Source organism: Cherax quadricarinatus, chromosome 89 (assembly GCF_038502225.1).
Source record: "Cherax quadricarinatus isolate ZL_2023a chromosome 89, ASM3850222v1, whole genome shotgun sequence".
NCBI lineage: Eukaryota > Metazoa > Arthropoda > Malacostraca > Decapoda > Parastacidae > Cherax > Cherax quadricarinatus.
Window position 1 is genome coordinate 9048258 of NC_091380.1, and position 14214 is coordinate 9062471.

Consider the following 14214-nt stretch of genomic DNA (forward strand, 5'->3'; position numbering starts at 1 on the left):
ACTGTCAGGTGTCTATTGGTAATCCCCCTTATGTATGCTGGGAGGCAGTTGAACAGTCTCGGGCCCCTGACGCTTATTGTATGGTCTCTTAACGTGCTAGTGACACCCCTGCTTTTCATTGGGGCGATGTTGCATCGTCTGCCGAGTCTTTTGCTTTCGTTGTGAGTGATTTTCGTGTGCAAGTTCGGTACTAGTCCCTCTAGGATTTTCCAGTTGTATATAATCATGTATCTCTCCCGCCTGCATTCCAGGGAATACAGGTTTAGGAACCTCAAGCGCTCCCAGTAATTGAGGTGTTTTATCTCCGTTATGCACGCCGTGAAGGTTCTCTGTACATTTTCTAGGTCAGCAATTTCACCTGCCTTGAAAGGTGCTGTTAGTGTGCAGCAATATTCCAGCCTAGATAGAACAAGTGACCTGAAGAGTGTCATCATGGGCTTGGCATCCCTAGTTTTGAAGGTTCTCATTATCCATCCTGTCATTTTTCTAGCAGATGCGATTGATACAATGTTATGGTCCTTGAAGGTGAGATCCTCCGACATGATCACTCCCAGGTCTTTGACGTTGGTGTTTCGCTCTATTTTGTGGCCAGAATTTGTTTTATACTCTGATGAAGTTTTAATTTCCTCACGTTTATCATATCGGAGTAATTGAAATTTCTCATCGTTGAACTTTATATTGTTTTCTGCAGCCCACTGAAAGATTTGGTTGATGTCCGCCTGGAGCCTTGCAGTGTCTGCAATGGAAGTCACTGTCATGCAGATTCGGGTGTCATCTGCAAAGGAAGACACGGTGCTGTGGCTGACATCCTTGTCTGTGTCAGATATGATGATGAGAAACAAGATTGGAGCGAGTACTGTGCCTTGTGGAACAGAGCTTTTCACCGTAGCTGCCTCGGACTTTGTTGACTACTACTCTTTATGTTCTGTTTGTGAGGAAATTATAGATCCATCTACCAACTTTTCCTGTTATTCCTTTAGCACGCATTTTGTGCGCTATTACGCCATGGTCACACTTGTCGAAGGCTTTTGCAAAGTCTGTATATATTACATCTGCATTCTTTTTGTCTTCTAGTGCATCTAGGACCTTGTCGTAGTGATCGAATAGTTGGGACAGACAGGAGCGACCTGTTCTAAACCCATGTTGCCCTGGGTTGTGTAATTGATGGGTATCTAGACGGGTGGCGATCTTGCTTCTTAGGACCCTTTCAAAGATTTTATGATATGGGATGTTAACGCTATCGGTCTGTAGTTCTTTGCTATTGCTTTACTGCCCCCTTTGTGGAGTGGGGCTATGTCTTGTTTTTAGTAACTGTGGGACGACCCCCGTGTCCATGCTCCCTCTCCATAGGATGGTAAAAGCTCGTGATAGGGGCTTCTTGCAGTTCTTGATGAACACAGAGTTCCATGAGTCTGGCCCTGGGGCAGAGTGCATGGGCATGTCATTTATCGCCTGTTCGAAGTCATTTGGCGTCAGGATAACATCGGATAGGCTTGTGTTAATCAAATTTTGTGGCTCTCTCATAAAAAATTCATTTAGATCTTCGACTCTCAGTCTGGTTAGCGGCTTGCTAAAAACCGAGTCATACTGGGACTTGAGTAGCTAACTCATTTCCTTGCTGTCATCTGTGTAGGACCCATCTTGTTTAAGTAAGGGCCCAATACTGGACGTTGTTCTCGACTTTGATTTGGCGTAAGTAAAGAAATACTTTGGGTTCATATGTTCATATTTTGTCCAAACTCTGTATGTAAAGTTCCTTTCAGTCTGACTCGTCATTCTCACCTCCAGGTTGGCTGGGCATCCCAATGATGCTGTTGTTCTGCTTCAGTGTGAGTTTTGCAGCCATCAGGCTGGGCAGGTCATATGTGATCCTGGAGGAACGTTGGCCAGAGTACAAAGAACCTGCCAGACAGCCCTACATGGAAATTGCTTACAGATCCATGGGAAGCACTGGACGGTGAGATTATTGTAGTCGTGGAGATACGTTAAGCCTGTAGGGGCCGTATAGTGCCTGGGGAAATGGGAAGCAACAATATTCGATACAAAGAAAGGGTAGCTACAATCCTTTAAGAGTCTTAATAATTATAATAATACCAATAATAATAATTTATTTCAATAAGTACGTAAAAAGCAGATAAAAATAAAACTTCAAAGAATGCCTAGTATTTCTGCCCAGGTTATCTATGCCTCTCTATAGGACAATGACTGTTAAGCCCAGTAAAGGAAAAATAATGTATATATCGAGAGGTTTGAAAGTATTTTTCTCAGGGTATATATGCTGGGTGAATTTTAATCCCAATTTTAAGTCTTCTTGCTTGGTGTTACGTAGGCCTACTGGGCCCGCTATAGTTGATAGCTTTTAAAATGCATTAACGAACCAACCAATATTTGTGGCAAATTGAAACTATTAATAAAAGTATTGGATACTAATCAAATACATAGTGAATGAGTCCAGAGACATGACGCTGGTGTTAGAGGAAGATGACACTGGTGACAGTGGTAGTCAACCTTTCACTGTAACACCACTCTTGTTACAGGAAGATCACACTGGTGACAGTGGTAGTCAACCTTTCACTGTAACACCACTCTTGTTACAGGAAGATCACACTGGTGACAGTGGTAGTCAACCTTTCACTGTAACACCACTCTTGTTACAGGAAGATCACACTGGTGACAGTGGTAGTCAACCTTTCACTGTAACACCACTCTTGTTACAGGAAGATCACACTGGTGACAGTGGTAGTCAACCTTTCACTGTAACACCACTCTTGTTACAGGAAGATCACACTGGTGACAGTGGTAGTCAACCTTTCACTGTAACACCACTCTTGTTACAGGAAGATCACACTGGTGACAGTGGTAGTCAACCTTTCACTGTAACACCACTCTTGTTACAGGAAGATCACACTGGTGACAGTGGTAGTCAACCTTTCACTGTAACACCACTCTTGTTACAGGAAGATCACACTGGTGACAGTGGTAGTCAACCTTTCACTGTAACACCACTCTTGTTACAGGAAGATGACACTGGTGACAGTGGTAGTCAACCTTTCACTGTAACACCACTCTTGTTACAGGAAGATCACACTGGTGACAGTGGTAGTTAACCTTTCACTGTAACACCACTCTTGTTACAGGAAGATCACACTGGTGACAGTGGTAGTCAACCTTTCACTGTAACACCACTCTTGTTACAGGAAGATCACACTGGTGACAGTGGTAGTCAACCTTTCACTGTAACACCACACTCTTGTTACAGGAAGATCACACTGGTGACAGTGGTAGTCAACCTTTCACTGTAACACCACTCTTGTTACAGGAAGATCACACTGGTGACAGTGGTAGTCAACCTTTCACTGTAACACCACTCTTGTTACAGGAAGGTCACACTGGTGACAGTGGTAGTCAACCTTTCACTGTAACACCACTCTTGTTACAGGAAGATCACACTGGTGACAGTGGTAGTCACCCTTTCACTGTAACACCACTCTTGTTACAGGAAGCTCACAATGGTGACAGTGGTAGTCAACCTCTTCGGAAGCGCTACGGTATTCATCATCCTCATCTGCGAGATGTTGGCCAGCCTCCTGATGTACGCCACCTCTGATGACTCTTGTGCCTTCAATAAGTGTCAAATGGTTATCATCGTCGGTGTGGCACTTATTCCCTTCACCTGGCTGGGCACACCCAAGGACTTCTGGTGAGTTGACATCATCCATCCTACGGTAGTAGGTTTGCCGGTCTTGTCCCGGCCCAGGTCTTCTCCAGATGGTGACCAGGCGCCTGGTACGGTCCACACTACTTCTCTCTCTCATCCTACCTTATTTATGATTCTAAAATCCCCGGTTATGTGTGTTCATAATATTATTATATCTACGAGATAGGGAAAATGAAATGTGATGTAGTTCAGCTGGGCTTGTGAGGTCTCTAGGGAGACCTAATTATATGGTCACACCTTGTGTTGGAACTTATTCAGTTCAAGAAGTCCCAACGGGGAAAAACACGCCGTTCGATGGCCCTTACACCCACCCAAAAACAAAAACACACAGTTCGAGGGCCCTTACACCCAACCCAAACAAAAGCATTCTCTCCCGGATTGTCGAATGTGGATGGAAGGTACTATTTAATTTATAAATTTACCTTTCAGGGAAGAAGTAGGCAGTTTTACTGTTAGTACACTAATAGTAGGATTATTGAGGCAACTGTAGATAATAATAATGTAGACCTAAGACCTTAACATAGGTAGTAATAGGCCGATCATGTAGGCAAGCACTAGGTTAAGTTGCTAGGGAGAACTGGCAGCCCTAGTTTGAACGATGAGGCGCGGGTCTCGTAGACAGGAGAGTGCCCTTCTTTAGACAGACACCAACTGGACAACACGTGCCGTGATCAGCAGACGGCACCCCCACGTGTCTTCACATTTGAGACCTGGGGAAATCTGGTAGAGGCACCTCGATGTATCGTAGATGACCTTCTCCATCAGGTCCATACAGTAAGACAAAACCTCCACTTTCTCTTAGGATTTCTGGCCAGTGTCTGGGGAAAATTGTGAGTGAGTTGATCTGTAAGCCTGTGTGCAGCTGGCAGTGCATGCTCAGTACGTACCAGTGTCTCTTGTCTATCTAGAAGCTAGTGCCCATGTCTGCATAGTTGTACTAGGGGATACACACCCCCTTGGATATAGGAATTTCTGAGGTGCAGGCAGGTCACTAATATCGATTAAATATATCAGGAATTAAGGCTCCCGTTTGCACATGGTTTCTGAGGGGAAGTCCAAAGGGGCTAAGGCTAAGCTTAGGGAAGTTGAAGATCAGGATATATGCTGCAACACCGAGTAAGTTAGTCCTTTAAATGTGCATGCAGGCGAGTTTCTTGCAACATCAATCATTTGTGAAAATCTGTCCTATAAGCCACTTGTGAGGCTGAGGTACCGACCTCAGAGCTCGGTGTCAACAGAGCTTGCCAGGGTAGGCGACTCACTTGGAGGCAGCCCAGACAAATTTTCACACCTTGCCTTGGCAAACGTATATCAGAGCCACGCCTTTTCGGCTTAGTCTCAGCTCGTTTGTTCGTCACTGGCGTCAGATGTCAGCGTCAGGTCGTAACACGTGGTCTACGCCTTATGGGGAAGGGGGTGCTTAGAGGATTATTAGCCAGGGAACAGCTGAGCAAGGGGTTGTTGGTGACAGGTCTGGGGAGCGAGAACTCTGGACAGCCGCGTGTGTAGTGGACCACGCATTGGGAATCTCGGGTCAGCTGGTCAGTGAATTAAGATTGAGTACCAGTCCATGTTACTGATAACATCTACCTTTCCCCTGGCAATAAATCTCATAGGTCAATTGTTATATTATGTAAATGTCCATTGGGAGGTTGTATTCTAGCCCTTTTATGTTATTAAGCAAACTATAGCCATAGTTCCCATTTTTATTTGTACCTTCATATGCTATTCCCTATTCTGTTAAGTACTGGGATAACACAGGAGACGTGCTCACTTGCTGGGATACCTCAGGTAGAGTGGGTAAAGGTCTCACAATAGAATACCGACACGATGGGAAAAATAAATACAAATTTAGAATAATGTGATGCTTCACGACCTTCATCCCAATACAAGCAAGTCCCCAACATGCTTTACCTTCTGTTAATGAACCAGAGACAAGTCTCTCTCTCTCTCTCTTTCTCTCTCTCCACCACAGGCAAGCTTCCCTAACCTCACTCTCCACCACAGGCAAGCATCAGTGTTAGCAGTGACAGCAACAGCAGCAGCTGTGGTGGTGATCATCGTAGAGATCTTCGCTGGACAGGAGTCCATCCCTGATCACCCCAGGTATCCCAACCCCACCGTCTCCTCCTTCTCGCTGGGGTTTGGTTCCATTCTCTTCGCCTATGGAGGAGCAGCAGTCTTCCCAACCATCCAGAACGACATGGAAGACAGGTCCCTCTTCTGGAAGAGCATCTATATTGGATTTACTGGTGAGGTTGCCACGATTATATTCCTAGGACAGTGATTACATTGTCATTTGTAAATAGGTTTATCTAGGTACACGTACACATAAAAGTTACACAAATTATCGGTCCTGGACCGAAACGTCGTCATAAGCTTTCTGCTATAGTTTTTATGAGTTCCGAGAGCTGTTGTACTCCCGCAGCCCGGCCGTAGGCCAGGCTCCTCTGGTGCTTACCTGGTCAACCAGACTGTTGCTGACCCAGGCTGTTTATGTATTGTCTATAAATGGTACAATACACCGTCTATTGTTCCCTTCTATAGCTCTTTATTACACAGTGACAACTACGTCTGCGCTACAATAATGTCAACATGTCGGTGAAGTAGAGGCAGGTCCCGCTTTACAGCGCTTCACTTTACAGCGATTCCCGCTTTACAGCAGTAGCCTATACAGCCAATAACCTGCTGTATAGACAGGGTTCTGCTGCATTAGACTTTCATACCACGGAATGGGTGTGGTTTGAACTTACGGCAAATTAGTACTTTGATGTAAATGGCTTAAAAAACCGACAAGTTGAAACGTCATAAAGGTCACAGGCCGAGTTGTTAGCGAACTGGCCTGGAGTTTTCTGTCTGTTCTCCATGGGTTCAAGCCCCACCCGGTCTATGGCTTGTTTTCGATGGTATTATCACGATTTAGTCAGTCAAATATTCAATATTGGTATAGTTATTAATGTATACAATAAATACAATATAAATAAATGATTCAAATAACCGAGAAATTGATAAATTAGACACATGTGTAACTGTTGGGTATCTCTATTGTGGAAACGTTTCGCCACACAGTGGCTTCATCAGTCCTATACGAAGAAGAATGGTGAAGATCAGAAGGAGTTTGCGGTAATCAGTCCCTCAATCTTGAAAAGACTGATGGACTGATTGCATCGGCTCCAGGCTGAGGGACTGATTACTTCAGACTGCTGATCTTCACCATTCTACTACTATTCATTAATACTACTACTACTACGGACATCAACCAAATCTTTCAGTGGGCTGCGGAAAACAATATGAAGTTCAACGATGAGAAATTTCAATTACTCAGATATGGTAAACATGAGGAAATTAAATCTTCATCAGAGTACAAAACAAATTCTGGCCACAAAATAAAGCGAAACACCAACGTCAAAGACCTGGGAGTGATCATGTCGGAGGATCTCACCTTCAAGGACCATAACATTGTATCAATCGCATCTGCTAGAAAAATGACAGGATGGATAATGAGAACCTTCAAAACTAGGGAGGCCAAGCCCATGATGACACTCTTCAGGTCACTTGTTCTATCTAGGCTGGAATATTGCTGCACTCTAACAGCACCTTTCAAGGCAGGTGAAATTGCCGACCTAGAAAATGTACAGAGAACTTTCACGGCGCGCATAACGGAGATAAAACACCTCAATTATTGGGAGCGCTTGAGGTTCCTAAACCTGTATTCCCTGGAACGCAGGAGGGAGAGATACATGATTATATACACCTGGAAAATCCTAGAGGGACTAGTACCGAACTTGCACACGAAAATCACTCACTACGAAAGCAAAAGACTTGGCAGACGATGCACCATCCCCCCAATGAAAAGCAGGGGTGTCACTAGCACGTTAAGAGACCATACAATAAGTGTCAGGGGCCCGAGACTGTTCAACTGCCTCCCAGCACACATAAGGGGGATTACCAACAGACCCCTGGCAGTCTTCAAGCTGGCACTGGACAAGCACCTAAAGTCAGTTCCTGATCAGCCGGGCTGTGGCTCGTACGTTGGTTTGCGTGCAGCCAGCAGCAACAGCCTGGTTGATCAGGCTCTGATCCACCAGGAGGTCTGGTCACAGACCGGGCCGCGGGGGCGTTGACCCCCGAAACTCTCTCCAGGTAAACTCCAGGTACTACCACCACTTCCTCTTACTGCCTATATAATCCCGTCCTGCTTCACCATTCTTCTCTGCATAGGACTGATGAAGCCACTGCGTGGCGAAACATGTCTAATTTATCAATATAATACTAAATATTACATCCTCTAGTGGAACCTTCATGTAATAACTACAGAGTGACTGTCTTCAGGTATACAGACAATGTACCTGCCAGTGGCGCTGTCTGGCTACATTATGTACGGTGACCAAGTGAAGGACAACATCCTGCTGACTGTGGACTCCAGTGCAGCTGTCACCGTCGCTATTGCTCTGCAGATTGTCAACTTATTATGTACTTTTATCATCTCTTGCAACCCCGTCTCTCAGACTATTGAAGATGTTCTTAATATTCCACACAGTGAGTCTTATTACCACCACATATATACATATATATATATATATATATATATATATATATATATATATATATATATATATATATATATATATATATATATATATATATGTCGTGCCGAATAGGCAGAACTTGCGATCTTGGCTTAAATAGCAACGTTCATCTTGCCATATAGGACAAGTGAAAATTTGTGTATGCAATAATTTCGCCAAAATCATTCTGAACCTAACGAAAAAAATATATTTCACTGTGTTTGTTTAGTATTAAATTATTGTAAACAAATCTAAAATATATTTAGTTGGGCTAGGCTAAAGTAAATTGTTCTTGTTACAATAAGGTCAGGTAAGTTTTCTAAGATTCTTTTGGTGCAAAATTTAAAAAAATTACATTAACATTAATGAAAAAAATATATCTTTAAACGTATAAGAGAAAATTTTAGAAAGGACTTAATTTTAAATGAGTTCTTGCTAATTGACCAGTTTTACATATTCGGCACGATATATATATATATATATATATATATATATATATATATATATATATATATATATATATATATATATATATATATATCATTAACAGCACTGCGACTAGCCAAGGACTCGAACCCATGCTGCTTTGGCCTGCCTCATGGTGGGCGAAAACTCATGACACCAGTCGATTAAGGCGTCGTGAGTTTTCGCCCACCATGAGGCAGGCCAAAGCAGCATGGGTTCGAGTCCTTGGTTAATCGCAGTGCTGTTATTGATATATATATATATATATATATATATATATATATATATATATATATATATATATATATATATATATATATATATATATATATATATATATATATATATATATATATATATATATATATATATAAGCGTATGTTAGGACTAAGTTGTCAAGGAACTTAGGCAAGTATAAACACACAGTAATGACAACGGAGATGAGTTAGGGAGATATAATTACAACATACAAGATAGTGAAAGGAATTGGTGGGGCAGACGAGACAACAATAATTTATTTCGGGTATGTCCAAGTGTTGTACAGATACCTTGACTACCAGACAAACTCCCCTGAACACATCCCACAGAGGCATCCCACAGAGGCATCCCACAGAGGCATCCCACAGAGGCATCCCACAGAGGCATCCCACAGAGGCATCCCACAGAGGCATCCCACAGAGGCATCCCACAGAGGCATCCCACAGAGGCATCCCACAGAGGTATCCCACAGAGGCATCCCACAGAGGTATCCCACAGAGGCATCCCACAGAGGCATCCCACAGAGGCATCCCACAGAGGCATCCCACAGAGGCATCCCACAGAGGCATCCCACAGAGGCATCCCACAGAGGCATCCCACAGAGGCATCCCACAGAGGCATCCCACAGGGGCATCCCACAGAGGCATCCCACAGAGGCATCCCACAGAGGCATCCCACAGAGGCATCCCACAGAGGCATCCCACAGAGGCATCCCACAGAGGCATCCCACAGAGGCATCCCACAGAGGCATCCCACAGAGGCATCCCACAGAGGCATCCCACAGAGGCATCCCACAGAGGCATCCCACAGAGGCATCCCACAGAGGCATCCCACAGGGGCATCCCACAGAGGCATCCCACAGAGGCATCCCACAGAGGCATCCCACAGAGGCATCCCACAGAGGCATCCCACAGAGGCATCCCACAGAGGCATCCCACAGAGGCATCCCACAGAGGCATCCCACAGAGGCATCCCACAGAGGCATCCCACAGAGGCATCCCACAGAGGCATCCCACAGAGGCATCCCACAGAGGCATCCCACAGAGGCATCCCACAGGGGCATCCCACAGAGGCATCCCACAGAGGCATCCCACAGAGGCATCCCACAGAGGCATCCCACAGAGGCATCCCACAGAGGCATCCCACAGAGGCATCCCACAGGGGCATCCCACAGAGGCATCCCACAGAGGCATCCCACAGAGGCATCCCACAGGGGCATCCCACAGAGGCATCCCACAGAGGCATCCCACAGAGGCATCCCACAGAGGCATCCCACAGAGGCATCCCACAGAGGCATCCCACAGAGGCATCCCACAGAGGCATCCCACAGAGGCATCCCACAGATGCATCCCACAGAGGCATCCCACAGGGGCATCCCACAGAGGCATCCCACAGAGGCATCCCACAGAGGCATCCCACAGAGGCATCCCACAGAGGCATCCCACAGAGGCATCCCACAGAGGCATCCCACAGGGGCATCCCACAGAGGCATCCCACAGAGGCATCCCACAGAGGCATCCCACAGAGGCATCCCACAGAGGCATCCCACAGAGGCATCCCACAGAGGCATCCCACAGGGGCATCCCACAGAGGCATCCCACAGAGGCATCCCACAGAGGCATCCCACAGAGGCATCCCACAGGGGCATCCCACAGAGGCATCCCACAGAGGCATCCCACAGAGGCATCCCACAGAGGCATCCCACAGAGGCATCCCACAGAGGCATCCCACAGAGGCATCCCACAGAGGCATCCCACAGAGGCATCCCACAGAGGCATCCCACAGAGGCATCCCACAGAGGCATCCCACAGAGGCATCCCACAGAGGCATCCCACAGAGGCATCCCACAGAGGCATCCCACAGAGGCATCCCACAGAGGCATCCCACAGAGGCATCCCACAGAGGCATCCCACAGAGGCATCCCACAGAGGCATCCCACAGAGGCATCCCACAGAGGCATCCCACAGAGGCATCCCACAGAGGCATCCCACAGAGGCATCCCACAGAGGCATCCCACAGAGGCATCCCACAGAGGCATCCCACAGAGGCATCCCACAGAGGCATCCCACAGAGGCATCCCACAGAGGCATCCCACAGAGGCATCCCACAGAGGCATCCCACAGAGGCATCCCACAGAGGCATCCCACAGAGGCATCCCACAGAGGCATCCCACAGAGGCATCCCACAGAGGCATCCCACAGAGGCATCCCACAGAGGCATCCCACAGAGGCATCCCACAGAGGCATCCCACAGGGGCATCCCACAGAGGCATCCCACAGAGGCATCCCACAGAGGCATCCCACAGAGGCATCCCACAGAGGCATCCCACAGAGGCATCCCACAGGGGCATCCCACAGGGGCATCCCACAGAGGTATCCCACAGGGGCATCCCACAGAGGCATCCCACAGAGGCATCCCACAGAGGTATCCCACAGGGGCATCCCACAGAGGCATCCCACAGAGGCATCCCACAGGGGCATCCCACAGGGGCATCCCACAGAGGCATCCCACAGAGGCATCCCACAGAGGCATCCCACAGAGGCATCCCACAGGGGCATCCCACAGGGGCATCCCACAGAGGCATCCCACAGAGGCATCCCACAGGGGCATCCCACAGAGGCATCCCACAGAGGCATCCCACAGAGGCATCCCACAGGGGCATCCCACAGGGGCATCCCACAGAGGCATCCCACAGAGGCATCCCACAGAGGCATCCCACAGAGGCATCCCACAGGGGCATCCCACAGGGGCATCCCACAGAGGCATCCCACAGAGGCATCCCACAGGGGCATCCCACAGAGGCATCCCACAGAGGCATCCCACAGAGGCATCCCACAGAGGCATCCCACAGGGGCATCCCACAGGGGCATCCCACAGAGGCATCCCACAGAGGCATCCCACAGAGGCATCCCACAGAGGCATCCCACAGAGGCATCCCACAGAGACATCCCACAGAGGCATCCCACAGAGGCATCCCACAGAGGCATCCCACAGAGGCATCCCACAGAGGCATCCCACAGAGGCATCCCACAGAGGCATCCCACAGGGGCATCCCACAGGGGCATCCCACAGAGGCATCCCACAGGGGCATCCCACAGGGGCATCCCACAGAGGCATCCCACAGAGGCATCCCACAGAGGCATCCCAGAGGCATCCCACAGGGACATCCCACAGAGGTATCCCACAGAGGCATCCCACAGAGGCATCCCACAGGGGCATCCCACAGGGGCATCCCACAGAGGCATCCCACAGAGGCATCCCACAGAGGCATCCCACAGAGGCATCCCACAGAGGCATCCCACAGAGGCATCCCACAGGGGCATCCCACAGACATCCCACAGGGGTATGTCACAGGGGCACCCCACAGAGGCATCCCACAGGGGTATGTCACAGAGGCATCCCACAGGGGCATCCCACAGGGGCATCCCACAGAGGCATCCCACAGAGGCATCCCACAGAGGCATCCCACAGAGGCATCCCACAGAGGCATCCCACAGAGGCATCCCACAGAGGCATCCCACAGAGGCATCCCACAGAGGCATCCCACAGAGGCATCCCACAGAGGCATCCCACAGGGGCATCCCACAGACATCCCACAGGGGTATGTCACAGGGGCACCCCACAGAGGCATCCCACAGGGGTATGTCACAGAGGCATCCCACAGGGGCATCCCACAGGGGCATCCCACAGAGGCATCCCACAGAGGCATCCCACAGAGGCATCCCACAGAGGCATCCCACAGAGGCATCCCACAGAGGCATCCCACAGAGGCATCCCACAGAGGCATCCCACAGAGGCATCCCACAGAGGCATCCCACAGAGGCATCCCACAGAGGCATCCCACAGAGGCATCCCACAGGGGCATCCCACAGGGGCATCCCACAGAGGCATCCCACAGGGGCATCCCACAGGGGCATCCCACAGAGGCATCCCACAGAGGCATCCCACAGAGGCATCCCAGAGGCATCCCACAGGGACATCCCACAGAGGTATCCCACAGAGGCATCCCACAGAGGCATCCCACAGGGGCATCCCACAGGGGCATCCCACAGAGGCATCCCACAGAGGCATCCCACAGAGGCATCCCACAGAGGCATCCCACAGAGGCATCCCACAGAGGCATCCCACAGGGGCATCCCACAGACATCCCACAGGGGTATGTCACAGGGGCACCCCACAGAGGCATCCCACAGGGGTATGTCACAGAGGCATCCCACAGGGGTATGTCACAGGGGCATCCCACAGGGGTATGTCACAGGGGCATCCCACAGGGGTATGTCACAGGGGCATCCCACAGAGGCACCCCACAGGGGTATGTCACAGGGGCATCCCACAGGGGTATCCCACAGAGGCATCCCACAGAGGCATCCCACAGAGGCATCCCACAGAGGCATCCCACAGGGGCATCCCACAGAGGCATCCCACAGAGGCATCCCACAGCGGCATCCCACAGGGGCATCCCACAGAGGCATCCCACAGAGGCATCCCACAGAGGCATCCCACAGAGGCATCCCACAGAGGCATCCCACAGGGGCATCCCACAGAGGCATCACACAGAGGCATCCCACAGAGGCATCCCACAGAGGCATCCCACAGGGGCATCCCACAGAGGCATCCCACAGAGGCATCCCACAGAGGCATCCCACAGGGGCATCCCACAGAGGCATCCCACAGGGGCATCCCACAGAGGCATCCCACAGAGGCATCCCACAGAGGCATCCCACAGGGGCATCCCACAGAGGCATCGCACAGGGGTATGTCACAGGGGCACCCCACAGAGGCATCCCACAGGGGTATGTCACAGGGGCATCCCACAGGGGTATGTCACAGAGGCATCCCACAGGGGTATGTCACAGGGGCATCCCACAGGGGTATGTCACAGGGGCATCCCACAGGGGTATGTCACAGGGGCATCCCACAGGGGCATCCCACAGAGGCATCCCACAGGAGTATGTCACAGGGGCACCCCACAGGGGTATGTCACAGAGGTGCCATACCCCTGTACAATTCTGCACTCCCATAAGACTAACCTGGAGTTTACCTGGAGAGGGTTTCGGGGGTCAACGCCCCCGCGACTCGGTCTGAGACCAGGCCTCATGGTGGATCAGGGTCTGATCAACCAGGCTGTTACTGCTGGACTTACGAATATTTCTGTCATGCATTCGGCATTCCCTTATCTATATTCCACCACATTTCTAAATATTA

The 14214-nt window shown here is 49.4% G+C and overlaps 2 protein-coding genes across 4 annotated transcripts in view; one reads left to right on the forward strand and one right to left on the reverse strand.

Moving 5' to 3' along the window:
- LOC128697257 (uncharacterized) overlaps positions 1 to 14214 on the reverse strand; it is an 89178-nt gene that overhangs the window by 62042 nt on the left and 12922 nt on the right. The gene's annotated exons all lie outside the window — the stretch shown is intronic.
- LOC128697302 (uncharacterized) overlaps positions 1 to 14214 on the forward strand; it is a 54835-nt gene that overhangs the window by 34329 nt on the left and 6292 nt on the right. For 2 of the 3 annotated variants that reach the window (XM_070104159.1, XM_070104158.1), the window contains exons 3-6: positions 1789 to 1957; positions 3500 to 3700; positions 5726 to 5970; positions 8051 to 8257. In XM_070104159.1, coding sequence (XP_069960260.1) covers positions 1789 to 1957; positions 3500 to 3700; positions 5726 to 5970; positions 8051 to 8257 — 822 coding nt within the window. The remainder of the gene's footprint in view (positions 1 to 1788; positions 1958 to 3499; positions 3701 to 5725; positions 5971 to 8050; positions 8258 to 14214) is intronic. The other variant, XM_070104160.1, reaches the window with a different exon arrangement.